Source organism: Sarcophilus harrisii, chromosome 4, assembly GCF_902635505.1.
Source record: "Sarcophilus harrisii chromosome 4, mSarHar1.11, whole genome shotgun sequence".
NCBI classification, from domain to species: domain Eukaryota; kingdom Metazoa; phylum Chordata; class Mammalia; order Dasyuromorphia; family Dasyuridae; genus Sarcophilus; species Sarcophilus harrisii.
In genome coordinates, this window is record NC_045429.1 from 299,373,672 (window position 1) to 299,388,906 (window position 15,235).

At 34.9% G+C, this 15,235-nt stretch overlaps 1 protein-coding gene across 2 annotated transcripts in view; it reads left to right on the plus strand.

Annotated features, from left to right (window-relative positions):
* The first annotated feature begins 13,415 nt into the window (after positions 1-13,415).
* DHRS7C (dehydrogenase/reductase 7C) overlaps positions 13,416-15,235 on the plus strand; it is a 31,286-nt gene continuing 29,466 nt past the window's right edge. The window contains exons 1-2 of one of the 2 annotated variants that reach the window (XM_003770494.4): positions 13,416-13,635; positions 13,840-14,003. In XM_003770494.4, coding sequence (XP_003770542.2) covers positions 13,850-14,003 — 154 coding nt within the window. In that variant the 5' untranslated portion in view covers positions 13,416-13,635; positions 13,840-13,849. The other variant, XM_031965547.1, reaches the window with a different exon arrangement.

The window sequence follows — 15,235 nt, forward strand, 5'->3', positions numbered from 1 at the left end:
AGTGTGTCCTTATTACAATAGCTAAGGTATTTGAGTTTATTAAACAGCAGGTCACTGCTATACCATTCTCAATGACAAAGATTATGTAGAAAGAAAAGGTGCCACAAGGAAACAAATTCTGAAGGTACATCACACAAATGATAGCTCAATGTCATACATACATCTACACCTGTACTTGAATTCAGCCAACATTTATTAAGTGGTTATTATATGCAGGAACTGTGTTATGTTCTGTACAAATGGAAATGAAGGGGGAAAATGTCTGCCTATTACTCAGACAGAATTCACAATCTAATGGGATATAAACCTACATATTTAAGGGTGGAGGACATTGAATCAGTAGATAAATTAACCATCCCATTGGTGAGAACATGTTTCAATCAATCAAAGACTTTCAATTAAGTGTGAAAAGTCCTCCAAAGCAGTGGATGAACTGGGATGACTTTGTATGGGAAGTATGGTTGAATTGACTGAATCCAAGTCATGTTCTATGGATTATCTATATACTATTAAGTTGATCTGAGTTCCATTATTTTTTAGTTTTATTTTAATAGGAATCCTTCTTCAGGGAGTGAAGAGATAAATCTTGTTTGTTCAAGTTAGATATAAAGATAAAAGAACAGTTCCTGTCCTCAAGAAACATACAACTTAATGAGGAAGACAAAATATACTTATACAGGTATATACGAGACATATAAAAATCTTATTCAAGATAACCTAGTAGGAGAAATAACTGCTATTGTTTAAACAGTATCTCTAAAGAGACTAGTGTTTTGGGACTGTGTTTTTAAATCTGTTTAGCTAATCTTTTTAAGTTCTGCTTACTTGAATATAGGTGATGAGACTGAGAATGAAGAGAGAAAGTGCAGAGGAGAGCTATAAATTTTGAAAATGTAGGAAAAAAGAAAGTTCATAGCAAATAGCCTTCATTTTCTCAGGAAATTGTACACTCTTTTTCTGGAATACTTAGCTAACTTGTATTTATAGATTGAGTCCCTAGGCACTCAATCTATATGATTGCCTACTATAGGAGGCTTTAAGGGTAATACTACATAGATTTGCACTTCTGATACTATATAGCTCACAAGCCCCTACTGTATATTTCCAATTAACAATCAACAGGTAGACTTAAATAGCTCTTCACAAAGTAACTAATTTAGTAAGAACCCGCAAAGCTGGGCCCTGTGGTTTTTGTGTGTGCTCAATTTACCTTTATTTCTCACGGAACATGACCAAAATGAGAGGACTGAGTTTTCTCAAATAAGATTAATTTTTACAGAGATCAAGCTTGAGGTAACTTGAAATGTTATCAAAATACTATGGATTAAGCTACAAGTATCTTGTCTCCTCAGTGTTCTGAGACTAGATGCATTTCCACAGAGATAGGATAAGACTATGCCAACTGGATTGTTCTCAGAGAAAGTGGCTCCTACCATAAGTATCTTTTCCTTTGAGTATTCTGAGATTAGATGTGTTTCTACAAAGAACAAAACTATAGTAATCAGGATGTTCTTAGAGAGTCTCAAACCAAAAATATCTTCTCCTCTGAGTGTTATATAATTAAGCTGACATTTTTCTCTCCCATAATAATGAAGTAATATCATTACTAAACAAATATACACTAACTGGCAAAGCATCCAAATTTCCTACCTGAAGGTGAGAGGTCCCTGGTTGTTATACATTGTACACATTTTCCAAATGCCTCCAATCAGTTAGGCTGATTTTTTTCCCCTCCCTCATATACCTCCATGCATGCACATGCAGGATCCTTCATGATGGGTCGAGGAAGGAAGACAAAAGATAAACACCCATTCAATTGAAGATTTTCTATTCAATTCCAACTCCACGCACCAGCCTCATCAGGAGGGGGGAGCAAGCCTTGGATTGTAACCAAAGACTTCCTTATTAAAATGGCAATTTTAAACTCATTTCTTTGCAGAGGTCCTAACATGCCATGCCATGCCATGCTATGCTATTCAATGCTGTGCTATGCCATGCTATGCTATGCCAAGGAAACCTCTGCCTGCTAGAATAATATTCTCTTTCAGTGCTACCCTCTCTTTATCTCCCTCACTTATTTCCCTAACAAGATTTTATGTCTCTCTGTCAGAATTTCTCTATGCCTCTCTGTCAGGATTTCTCTGCCAATAATAAACCTCTTTTTTCAGTGTAGCTTTTTTGGATTTGTAAATTCCTTTAAGAAGAATCTCTGTGCTGCCAGAAGGGGGGGTTCCCAAAACTCCCCACCCATGTGCCAAATCCCAAGGGGATGTAGGGGACCCAAACCTCTCCATTTGGTTCTCTGAACTCCAAACCTGCCAGTAGACCTCATCATTTAACTCCCTGATCACCAAGAACCCTAATCTCATCATTTGGTTCCCTGACAACCCTAAATTTAGACCTCATCATATTTTGGTTCCCTGACCAATGGGAACTCCAAAACCTAAACTTCATCAAGTCCAGTGGTCTTTTTCAATTTCCCTACTTCCTGGAATATTTATTTATTTATTTAGCTATATTTAGCAAAATCAATTATTTGCCCATTTCTTAAATTCTTTCTACTTTCAACTTCCATGAGTCTGTTCTCTTCTATGATTTTTTATCTATCTCTTCTGCTGCTTTCTTTCTCCCCTTCCTGCTTCCACCCTCCCATTTTCCTGCACACACAGCCAGCCACATTCCTGAGTCACAAGCTGGAGTACTTCCAAAAAGTAAACAATTCTTCAAGTGAAGAAAAATGAGAACTTCTTGTCTCCAGCCAGGACTCTTAGACTCTTAGACTCCTATGCTCCTAGTTTACATTTGTAATTCTTTTTTTTTCCCCTAGAAAAAAGCAAAGACAAGACAAGGTTGTCTTCCTCTATTCAAAAATGGACACCATCTGGAGACCTATGTCTCTCTTTATAACTGTGTGAGGAGAAACATACCTCTTCCTGTTACCTAATTTCATTCATTATGACATTACTATCCATAATATTTTTCAATTTTTAAGTGCACCATAGAATCTGTTTTTCTTTTGATTTCTAAAGCTCTTGTCTGTATTCATAGGAGCTGAGGTATTTTATATATATATAACACTTCTCTTGGTGCCATTACTAAGAGGTCTTATATAGGTTTATAGTTAAATAGTTAAACACAAGTGAAATGGTCTTAAGTTCTTTTTTGACCCTTCCCTCCCTCGTGTGCTCCACTCCTTTAAAGCACACTAAAAATGCATCAAAAATCTTTATATGGAGATAACAACCTGTAATAAAGATGCATACAACATTTTTTTTAAAAGGTACCAATTATGATATCATTAGTTGGCCAGATCAGATACCAGTTGGCCAGGCAATAAGGTAAGGAAGATAAAAAGGAAGTGGGAAATAGCTTCATCACGAGTGATAAATCCAGGCAAACAGCAAATCTAATAAATGTATGAATAAAGCAAACATTTATTAAGTTCTTACTATGTGCAAAATATTGTGCAAAGCACTGGAACTACAAATAGTAAAGTAATGGAGTTCCTTGTTCTCAACCTGTTCTAATGATGAAAAAACATGGAAGGTTTTAGATGAAAATCATAGGAAGTTCCTTAGAGCACAGCAACAAAGCAGATGGTAATACCTATTCTTTAAATTGTAAAGGACTGAAACTGAAAAAGGTCTGCTTGAATCAGACAACCAAACACTTAAGGCTAATTACCTATTTGATATGAGACAATGATTCTATTAGCATATATTTGGATAAATGACTCTTCTCACAGTTGAAGTGGAGGTGAATGTTTGGTGTTAAGATAATCATAGGCAATGATTAAGGGGTAGAGGGACAGAGGCCAGAGACTAACTTTGTGGCAGGAGGAGAAAGGTTGCTGACTTTGGACTCCAGAATCGAGGATACATCTTTAGCAAGCCTGTAGCAGTTTGCCTGCTTCTCTCACTTCTCCTCCTAAACATCAAGGACTTTTACCTGACTCTGGCTGATCCTGAGGCCTCTAGGGAGCTAGCCTGGACTGAACATTTAATGTCATTTCCACTGATAAAATCAAACCAATTTCTAGACAAGGCTGCAAGTTCATGAGTATATTCACAGTCATAGTACATACCAGTTCCTATTCAGAGCTTCTCTCGCCAGCACATTTCCCTGGCTTCCCCTCTCCCACACAACTCCTGATTATGATCCTTTAGTTCTCCCTTCCTATTGAGAAAAATAACCCTTCTTATCATCCTCTTGCTGATATGACACTTCATATCCTCTTTTTACTCACTAAAGCTATCTTCATGAATACTGAAGTGAATTAACACAGAATAATCATAGTCCAAGCTAAAGGTAAAGACATCAGAATACTGATAGGGACTTAGTAGAAAGGGCATGGCCAGCATCATCTTTGGCAAGACCAGAAAAAGCATTGAATCTGAAACCTATTCATGGTTTTTGAATTCTTAAGGGAAGGGTAAGAACTCTCTTTGTGTTTGCACAATATCACCAGAACCATAGAGTTTAATCAAAATAAATATATTGTGTTTCTAATTAAATCAGTTATTTCAAAGAACCCATTCATCAAATCCATTCTATCATTATTTGACTGTTCAAGTTAGTCAACAGTGATCATTCATTAGGAAACAGGATTGCTACAGATTGAGTGATAGACATGAAAGAAAGTATCAGATACAAAGAAAATGCAAATGCTTAGACATTAATATGGACATTTTATATTTTTGTAAATACTCATGAATCATTTACTTTATTTTTATTTATAAAAAGAAAAATAGTTTTAGTTAATCTTTCCTTTGTTTCTTCTTCATTTCTGGTGCTAATAATTTGCTACTCCTTTTACATTTTGAAATCAAATTAGCTAGTCATTTATTTTCTTATTTTTTAAAAAAATAAACATCTAGTTTTTCTTGTTAGTTTTTGCTTTTGATTTTGTTCATCTCTTCGATTTTCAAAATTTCAATTTTAGAATTTAATTAAAGTTGTCTAATCTTTGAACTGAATGCTTGATTCACTGATCAGTTCTTTCTATCTTTTGTATGTAGAATTACACTAAAATCTAGAATTTTCTCTAAAGCTTTCTTTGATTGAATTCCCCAAATTTTGGTATATCATTTCATTTTTGTCATTATCTTTAGTGGAAGTGTGAATCTTTAATGGAAGATTGTTTTTAATCTTTGTTTTTTTAGTTATCCATTCTTTTTTTTAATTACTTTTTAAAATTAATTTCATTAAGAAAAAAGAATTTTAAAAAGAAAAAAAGGAAAGTAAAACAAAACAGAATATTGTCACATGCCCAGCAGATCAGGGAGGATTCAAAATGTGTGACAATAAATTGCCAATTCAAGAAAGGATATATAATAGTAGAAGACATGATATTCATGAGTGTCCATCTTTTCTTTGCTTCCTTGTAGGTTGTTCTTTTGTTCTCTGTTGCACACTTTTTTTTACTTTATTCTTTTTTCCCCTTTCATGCCTTCCCCACCTCTTCCAAGCAGACTATAGTTAAGCAAGGATATATTTATATATACATATATATACACATAGGCACACATACACATCTGCAACACACACACACACACACACACACACACACACACACACACACACACACATCTTTCCTATGCTTGCTAATTCTGCTTTAATTCTACTCCTTAACTCTCCCTCCATGGATCCCTCCTTCCTTGTCTTCTGCCCTCATCATTTGCTTGTCCTTCGACCCATCCCAATCCCCTTAGTTCGTTATAGATTTTGGAGGGTGCTATACCCTTTGTGGCATATATGTAGTGTTGCCTATTTAACCCATTCCTCATATGAGTAGGTTTTCAGTATGATTCCTTCTCCCCCCTCTAATTTTTTGTGTTTATTCCTCCTCTGTTCCTCATCTGTTAATAATTGCTATTTTTACCTTAGCTCTACTCCAATCTTTCTTTTGAGCTACCTAATTGTAGATATTAATCTTAAACATATGGTATACATTTCCATGCTTAAAAAAATTTTTTTGTCCATGTTAAATTCCTTGAAATTGATCTTTGAGATTGACTTTTATATGTTAAATTTTCTATTGAGTTTGGGTTTGGTTGAAAGAAAGTCTTGAAAATCTTCAAATTCATTGAATGTTACTTATCGTTCTTTAAAATTGTTATTTATTCATTTCTTCCATGAATTTTTATTGAATGCTAATTTTACTGGATTGTGATCAGCAAAAAATGCGTTTAATAATTCTGCTTTTCTATATTTCTCTTTGAAATTTTTATGCCCCAATACATGGTCAATTTTTGTAAAAGTGCCTTGCACATTTGAGAAATATAGACATTCCCTCCTATTTCTATTCAGTAATTTCCAGAGACTTATAATCTTCAAATTTTCTAAAATTATATTTAACTCTTTAAGTTATTTCTTGTTTATTTCTTTTGGTCAAAGTCATCTAGGTCAGAAAAATTTATATTTATATTATATTTAGGTGAATGTCTTTATAAGTCATTTAGTATTTAGAATTTTCCGTAACCATTTAGATTATATGGCATGGTGTGAAGTATTGAAATTAATTTATTTCTTATGATACCATTCATTATAATGTAGTTTCTCCTTTTATTTCTTTTAATCAAGTATGGTAATTGTTGTTGTTTTGCTGAAGCAATTAGAGTTAAGTGACTTGCCCAGGTTCACACAGATAGGAAGTATTAAATGTTTAAGACCAGATTTGAACTCCTGACTTCAGGGCTGGTGCTCTATCCACTGCACCATTTAACTGTCCCTAATCAAGTGTGTTTTTTCCCTCTGATTTTTTTTTTTAACTTCATTTAAAGCATAATATATTTTATATAGCTCCTTATTTTATTTCTGTGTGAATAGTTATGTTTCAAGCCTGTTTTTTTTTTTTTTTTTGCAACAACATATTGTGGATCATACTTTCTAATCCATTTTGCTATTCTTTTCCATTTCATGAATGAGTTCACATTCATATTCACAGTTATGATTTTAATTATGTACTTCCCACATCCTATTATTTTATGTTTTTATTCTCTTTCTTTTCTACACTACTACAAAGAAAAAATATAGTAAGAAGTATATTAAATACTAGTATTCTGTTTGATTAAATCTGCTTCTGCTTCTTTGTCCGTTTTTTTTTTTTTCCTCTCCCAGAGTCCAATCATAGGTTTTTATTCTTTTTTTTTCTTTCCTTTAAACTTCTCTTCCAATTACCATCAGTGGTTAATTTATTTTGCTTGTGTTTATTTTGACTCCTTTTCCTCCCTGCCCCTTCTCATTTATTGGTTGAATGAAATTCACCCAATTCTATATTTGTATTCCACCCTTTTTTGACTACTCCAGGTGCAACTGAAGTTCAAGTGTCAATCACCCCACCTTTTACATTTTGTTTGTATAGTCTTGCATTTGCAAACCTCAATTATGGGAAATATTTTCTCCAATGAATCTTTCCCTCCCAGTGAATTTATTTTCACCTTTCTTTCATTTGTTCTTTTAAGATCATAAAAATATAATGAAATCATCCAAATTTTGTCTTTGGGTGGGGCGGGGGGAGGAAATGGTAAGATAGTTGGGGTTAAGTGACTTGCTCAGGGTCACACAGCTAGTAAGTGTTAAGTTTCTGATGGCAGATTTCAACTCAGATCCTTCTGATTTCAGGGCTGTTGCTCTATCCACTGGATAGAGCTGCTCCTAATTTTGTCTTATTTAATTTCTTTTTTCCCCATAATAATACTAGGTTTCTGAGAGACTATTTCTCAGTTTGTGTAAAGTCAGTCAGTAAACATTTATTAAGCATCTACTACCTGCCAGACACTGTCCTAAACATGAGGAATAAAAAAAGAGCAACAACAACAACAAAATCCCTGCCTTTAATGATTTCACAATCTATTGGGAGAAACACACAAATATATACAAGCTATATGTAGAAAAAATAGGAAATAATTTAAAGAAAGAAGTCACTAGAATTATAAGGGAATAGGAAAGCCTTCCTGTTAAAGATAAGATTTTAATTAGGATTTGAAAAAAAAAAAAAGAAGGGAGACAGGAGGTGGAGATGAGGAGAAAACATTAGCGACAAGAGGAATAGAGAAAATGTCAAAGGCAGAGAGATTATCTTATTTGAAAAAGAGTGAAGAAGCCATTATACTAGAAGGGAGTACGGGAAAAAAAGCCTAAAAAAGTAGTGAGTGGTATAAATAAACACATTATTCTTGTTTGGTTTTTTTCTAATACCTTAAATATATTTATTGTTTTATATTTCTGTTCACTTTTATGTTTATATTTTAAAGTTTCTACTCAACTTTGATCTATAATAAAAAAAAAAATTCTTAGATGTTCCCTATTTCATTAAAGAACCATTTTTTTCTCCTTTAGAAGTATACTCTTTTTCCTGGGTAATTTATTCTTGCTTGTAAAACTATATCTTTTGCCTTCTGGAATATGATATTCCAAACTTTCCTCTACTTTTATGTTATAGCTGCCAAATCTTTTATGATTTTTACTGTGATTCCTCCATACCTGGAATTCTTTCTTTTTGAGTTCTTGAATCATTATTTTTCTTTGACCTTGAAGCTCTGAACTTTAGTTATATTCATGGGAATCTTTGTTTTGGGGTTTCTTTCAGACTGAGAGAGTGTATATATCATCACTTTACCCTTAGGTTCTAAGAGACATGGGAAATTTTCTTCCATCTTTTCTTGAAATATGATTTGTAGCCTTTTTTTGGGGGGGGCGGTTATGACCTTCAGGTAATTCAAAATTCTTCAATTAATTCTCTTTAATGTATTTTTCAACTCAGTTGTTTTTGTATGGCATACTTTATTTTTTTTAATGTATATCCTTTTGGTATACTTGGAGAACCCCAGAGATTCTACTAAAAAGTTATTAGAAATAATCTTCAATTTTAACAAAGTTGCTGGTTATAAAATAAACCCACATAAGTCATCAGCATTCTTATATATCACTAACAAAATCCAACAGTCAGAGTTACAAAGAGAAATCCCATTTAAAGTAACTACTGATAGTATAAAATATTTAGGAACCTATCTGTCAAGGGAAAATCAGAAACTTTATGAGCAAAACTACAAAATACTTTCCACACAAATTAAGTCTGATCTAACTAACTGGGAAAATATTAAATGCTCTTGGATTGGGCAAGCAAATATAATAAAGATGACAATACTACCTAAACTAATCTATTTATTTAGCGCTATACCAATCACTCCCCAAAAACTATTTTAATGACCTAGAAAAAATAACAACAAAGTTCATATGGAAAAACAAAAGGTCAAGAATTTCAAGGGAATTAATGAAAAAAAATCAAATGAAGGTGGCCTAGCTGTACCAGATCTAAAATTATATTATAAGGCAGCAGTTACTAAAACTATCTGGTATTGGCTAAGAAATAGATTAGTTGATCAATGGAATAGGTTAGGTTCAAAGGACAAAACAGCCAATAACTTTAATTATCTAGTGTTTGACAAACCCAAAGACCCCATTTTTGGGGATAAGAATGCATTATTTGACAAAAATTGCTGGGAAAATTGGAAATTAGTATGGCAGAAACTAGGCATTGACCCACACTTAACACCGTACACCAAGATAAGGTCAAAATGGGTTCATGATCTAGGCATAAAGAATGAGATTATAAATAAATTGGAAGAGCATAGGATAGTTTACCTCTCAGACCTGTGGAAGAGGAAGGAATTTATGACCAAAGAAGAACTAGAGATCACTACTGACTACAAAATAGAAAATTTTGATTATATCAAATTGAAAAGTTTTTGTACAAACAAAACTAATGCAGGCAAGATTAGAAGGGAAACAATAAACTGGGAAAACATTTTTACAGTCAAAGGTTCTGATAAAGGCCTCATTTCCAAAATATATAGAGAATTATAAGAAATCAAGCCATTCTCCAATTGATAAATGGTCAAAGGATATGAACAGACAATTTTCAGATGATGAAATTAAAACTATTACTACTCATATGAAAAAGTGTTCCAAATCACTATTGATCAGAGAAATGCAAATTAAGACAACTCTGAGATACCACTATACACCTGTCAGATTGGCCAGAATGACAGGGAAAGATAATGCAGAATGTTGGAGGGGATGTGGGAAAACAGGGACACTGATACATTGTTGGTGGAATTGTGAACACATCCAGCCATTCTGGAGAGCAATTTGGAACTATGCCCAAAAAGTTATCAAACTGTGCATACCCTTTGATCCAGCAGTGTTTCTACTGGGCTTATACCCCAAAGAGATACTAAAAAAGGGAAAGGGACCTGTATGTGCCAAAATGTTTGTGGCAGCCCTGTTTGTAGTGGCCAGAAGCTGGAAAATGAATGGATGCCCATCAATTGGAGAATGGTTGAGTAAATTGTGGTATATGAATGTTATGGAATATTATTGTTCTGTAAGAAATGACCAGCAGGACGAATACAGAGAGGATTGGCGAGACTTACATGAACTGATGCTGAGCGAAATGAGCAGAACCAGGAAATCATTATATACCTCAACAACGATACTGTATGAGGATGTATTCTGATGCAAGTGGATTTCTTCAACAAAGACAAGATCTAACTTAGTTTCAATTGAACAATGATGGACAGAAGCAGCTACACCCAAAGAAAGAACACTAGGAAATGAATGTAAACTGCTTGCATTTTTGTTCTTCTTCCCGGGTTATTTATACCTTCTAAATCCAATTCTCCCTGAGCAACAAGAAAACTGTTCGGTTCTGCACACATATATTGTATCCAAGATCTACTGTAATCTATTTAACATGTATAGGACTGCTTGCCATCTGGGGGAGAGGGTGGAGGGAGGGAGGGGAAAAATCGGAACAGAAGTGAGTGCAAGGGATGTTGTAAAAAATTACCCTGGCATGGGTTCTGTCAATTGAAATACAACAAGTCTGAGCCCTCTTTTGCCAGGGACTGAGAGATATAGGGAGAGTGTTCTCCTATACTGGATATTGGGGAGAAAGTTTGTATCTTCATCTCAAAATCCAGCCATTCTTGCTATATCTACAAAGTGAAAATTTCTTTATAAAATATAATTGTTAATTTATTAAATGGAACTGGGTTACTAAACATTGTTGATTAACAGCAAAGAAAGAAGGAAAGCAACAGAATATGGTCTTGAGATAATGGTATTAAAGAAAGATGCCTCCTTAATCCCTCACAGTAAAACTTGACCCCTGAAGGTCTAGAATATATAGCCAACCTTGATCTGGGAGAATGGGTCCAGAGTCATTGCTACATAAATATGTTATTTTTATTACTGCTAATATGGCTAGAATTCATATGTCACTTCAAGATTTATGAAGCACTTTATATATGTTATCTCCTTTTATCCTCACAAAAACCCAGGAAATAACTGCTATTATTATCCCCCTTTTACAGGTGAGAAAATTGAGGCTGAGAGGTTAAGTGATTTGTTTAGGGTCACAAACTAGCAAATATCTATGGTAGCATTTGAATTCGGTTCTTCAGCACTCTACCAACAGACCTCCTAATTGCCAAATCATTCATCTTTCCCTGTTTCTCATATTTGAACTTGGCTTTATCTTTGAGCTTTCTTCACCTCTCAAATCCAAACCGACACATTCATTCTGTTCTATTCCACCTCTGTAACATTTTCTGTGTATGTCCCTTCATTTCTACTCCTACTGCCAGAACAAAAACTCATAACTTTTACTATTGCAATAGGTGTCTAAGAAGGAGGTGTCTCACCTCTGGTCTCTCTCACTCCATGCCTATTTCATATGGCTACCAGTATGATTTTTTTAGAAGCCTTGTTCTTCCTCTGCTTAAAATCTTTCTTTCCAAGTAAAGTTTAGACTTCTTTTCTGGGCTCTTGAGATCTATCACAATCTGAAACTACCCTCTTTTTAAGCTCATTATTTATATCCACTATGTTCCAACCAAAATAATCCAATCTCTGTCTCCTGAATATGCAATGTATTAGATGTCTGAAATGAGAGTGGGAGAAGATTCAAAGACAGCAAATCCTCAAGCTTAACTAATGGACAAGATTAAGTATGACCAACAGGACTAGAGACATGGAGAGGAAGGACAGGTTTAATGTGGAAAATATTGAACTTCTTTTGGAACATGTTGATCTTAAAGTGACACTGAGACATCCATGTCTAGGAATTGATTAGAGTCTAAATTCTCCAGTTCATTTTCGACTCAGCAATGAAATTAATCTTCCCAAAATGGAGGCTTGACCATATCACAGCCCCTGCTGGGTTCGTGCACACACACACACACACACACACACACACACACACACAAATAAACTTCATTGACTCTCTATTACTTACAGGATCAAATGTGAAATGCTTTGTTTAGCTTTCAAAATTTTTTATAATTTGGCTTATCCCTACTTTTCACCTTTACTTTGCAGCTTATTCAGTAACATTAGTCTCCTCAGTGTTACTCACACTAGATACTTCAATTCCTCAATTGCATTTTCACTTACTGTTACCCACTGCCTGAAATTCTCTCCTTTCTCATCTCTGCTTCCCTCTGAGCTTTCACCAAGTCTCACCTGAAGCCTCACTTCTCCAAGAAGCCTTTTTCAATCATATTTAATGATAATACTTTCCCACTATTATTTCCAATTTATATTGCACATGTCTTGTTTGTATGTACTTGTTTGCAAGTTGTTTTGCCCATTTAAAGAATAAGTTTCTTGAGAGCAAGTATTGTTTTTGCCCTTTGTGCTTACCACAGTGCCTGATTTTTTTTGTTTGTTTTTTGTTTAGTCATTCATTAATGTCCAACTCTTCAAGAACCCCTGAATCGTTGCATACCAGTCCTTTCTATTCTCCATTATCTCTCAAAGTCTGTCCAAGTCCATTCATTATTTCCATGACACTATCTATTCACCTTATCCTCTGCCAGTCCCTTTTTCTTTTGCCTTCAATCTTTCTCAACATTAGAGTCTTTTGCAAGGTTCCATCCTCTTATGTGTTTCAGGTTTAGTATTTGCAGGTGCTTAATAAATGCTAATTATCTAACTCAATCTATGTCCCTGATACTTCTAACCATTAATCCTTTTGCTCTTCTTGAACCACACAACATAACCTGAATTCCTTCATTATTTATCCAGTCCTTCAACTATGTGAGGACAGATTTCTTTAATCTTTCCATGTTTTCCTTGTCTTTCATTCTCCAAATAAAATATCTTCATTTCCTTTAACCAGGATTTGTTTTGTCACTCTCCCTTGAATGTGCAGTGGCTTATCCATTTTAAAGGAAGCAGGATAAAGCATGTTTGTGCAGCAAATTCAAAATCTTGATACCTAATTTTCAAGCTCAACCTGCATAGGAAACTTCTAACAGGCAATCAAAGAGAGCTTTAAAAGGACTGGAGGAAAGCTTTTTGAAACCAGATATAGCAGGCATGTGTCCCTGAATATCACAGCAGACACTATAATTACCCTGAAAAGCCTTTTAGTGAAACCAAGAACTATAAATAGCCTATAAGAGCCCAAACAAGTGGCTTTAGTCCACAGATTTCCTTCTAAAAATGCAGAGCCATTTTAATTAAATTTGGACTTTACTTTGGCTCCTGGAAAACACTGCGAGTAATTTCCTTTTGGTCAAGCATTTGGAGATTATCACTCACAGTGCTAAAGCTGGGAACATCGGGGTGAGTTTTGCCTCCTTGCAGAACATAATTACCCATATTGGGGAATTCCTGGGGAGACAAAGAAGGTGCCCAGAAGGACCTGCCTCTGAAATCTGTGAGCAGGCAAGGCTACTACTGGGATGTATTACTGGATTTGGTCCTACACTATCTTTGTAGTGTACATGATGCCTCTTTTTGAAACTAATTGTACTTTCTTCTTCCCAGAAAGAGCAAGATGGAGATCACGGCTGTGCTCATGCTTCCTCTTCTCCTTCTGGCAATCAGTGGAATCCTCTTCATCTACCAAGAAGTTTCCAGACTGTGGTCAAAATCAGCAGTCCAGAACAAAGTGGTTGTGATTACTGATGCCATATCGGGGCTAGGCAAGGGTAAGTGCACTTTTCTCATTCAGTCTCTTTTCTCCCTTCTGGGGTTAAAGGGGTCAGGAAGGGAGTGGAAAGGGGGAGGAGGAGAAGGTGAGATGGGAAATGCTCTTAAGGCAGAGTCAGGTATGCCTGTCTGTAACACTCCACTGAGGGTTTGGTGAAATACTGTGAACAAAATGTGGTTACAGAATAATGGAAAACATTGTAATGAGCAAACCAGAATTTTCACATGCATAGATTGTTTCAACAGAGTCCCTTCCTTGAGACCATACATTCAATGCTGAAATTTTTCGAAGCATTCTAAAATACCTCTTTGCAAATGTACCTCAGTCATTACTACCCCAGAACTTCTAAATAATTGTGATATCATTCATGAAAGCAGGATATTGTTTCTACTAACAGAGATCACCATTTCCTTCATGCCTTTACTATGTTACTATGGCTGAAAAATACCCACCAGTTGCTGAACAGTCTTCTGGCCTAACTAGACTGGTTCTCTGAAGAACAGGTACTTCTGTTACATGGCTCATCTCTTGGGCCCTAGTTAGAAGTTTTTCCAGCTGTGCAATGCCTTCTGGACTTTTTCTGTGCTAACATAACCTGTAGGAACTCAAAGCTATCTCCATGTCAAGAAAAGGTATCAAAATATGATTTTACCTCTCCTAGTCCTCAAAAAATAAAAGTCCATTTGCTTACTTTAGAATGGACTTGATTTTGTTTTCAAAGTTTCCTATACTTTTCAACTTTATTTTCTTATTACTCATCCTTCATATACTTTAGATAGTTCATAAATACTTCTTAGTAATATCATTGGCATTTTCAGGAGGCCCTTGATTCTGGGTAGATGATCTGACTGATATTCTTTTCTGCTGTATGATATTTCTTATGTATTCCACAAGGAAAGATAATTTTTCTAATATTTCTAATTTCTAATATCAATTAGAAGCAATTTAATAATGTGAAAGTGGATGCTGTGAAATAAATGCATTTCTCAAGCACACTATTCACAGCAGGGACTCCTATATCCAAGGGCTATCTTCCTCTTTGATTTGAGGAATGAAAATCCTACATTAAAAAACATTTGGATAAGGCCTGTCTACACCTAGATTAAGTACCCTACCCTTATACTCTGACTGGACCAAGAGTGCAGCATTGAATAAAAGCAGAGAACTCAAAGCTTTTGAATGAAAAAGACAAATATCCCAGGAAGCAATGTATAACAATAAAAATAGAAT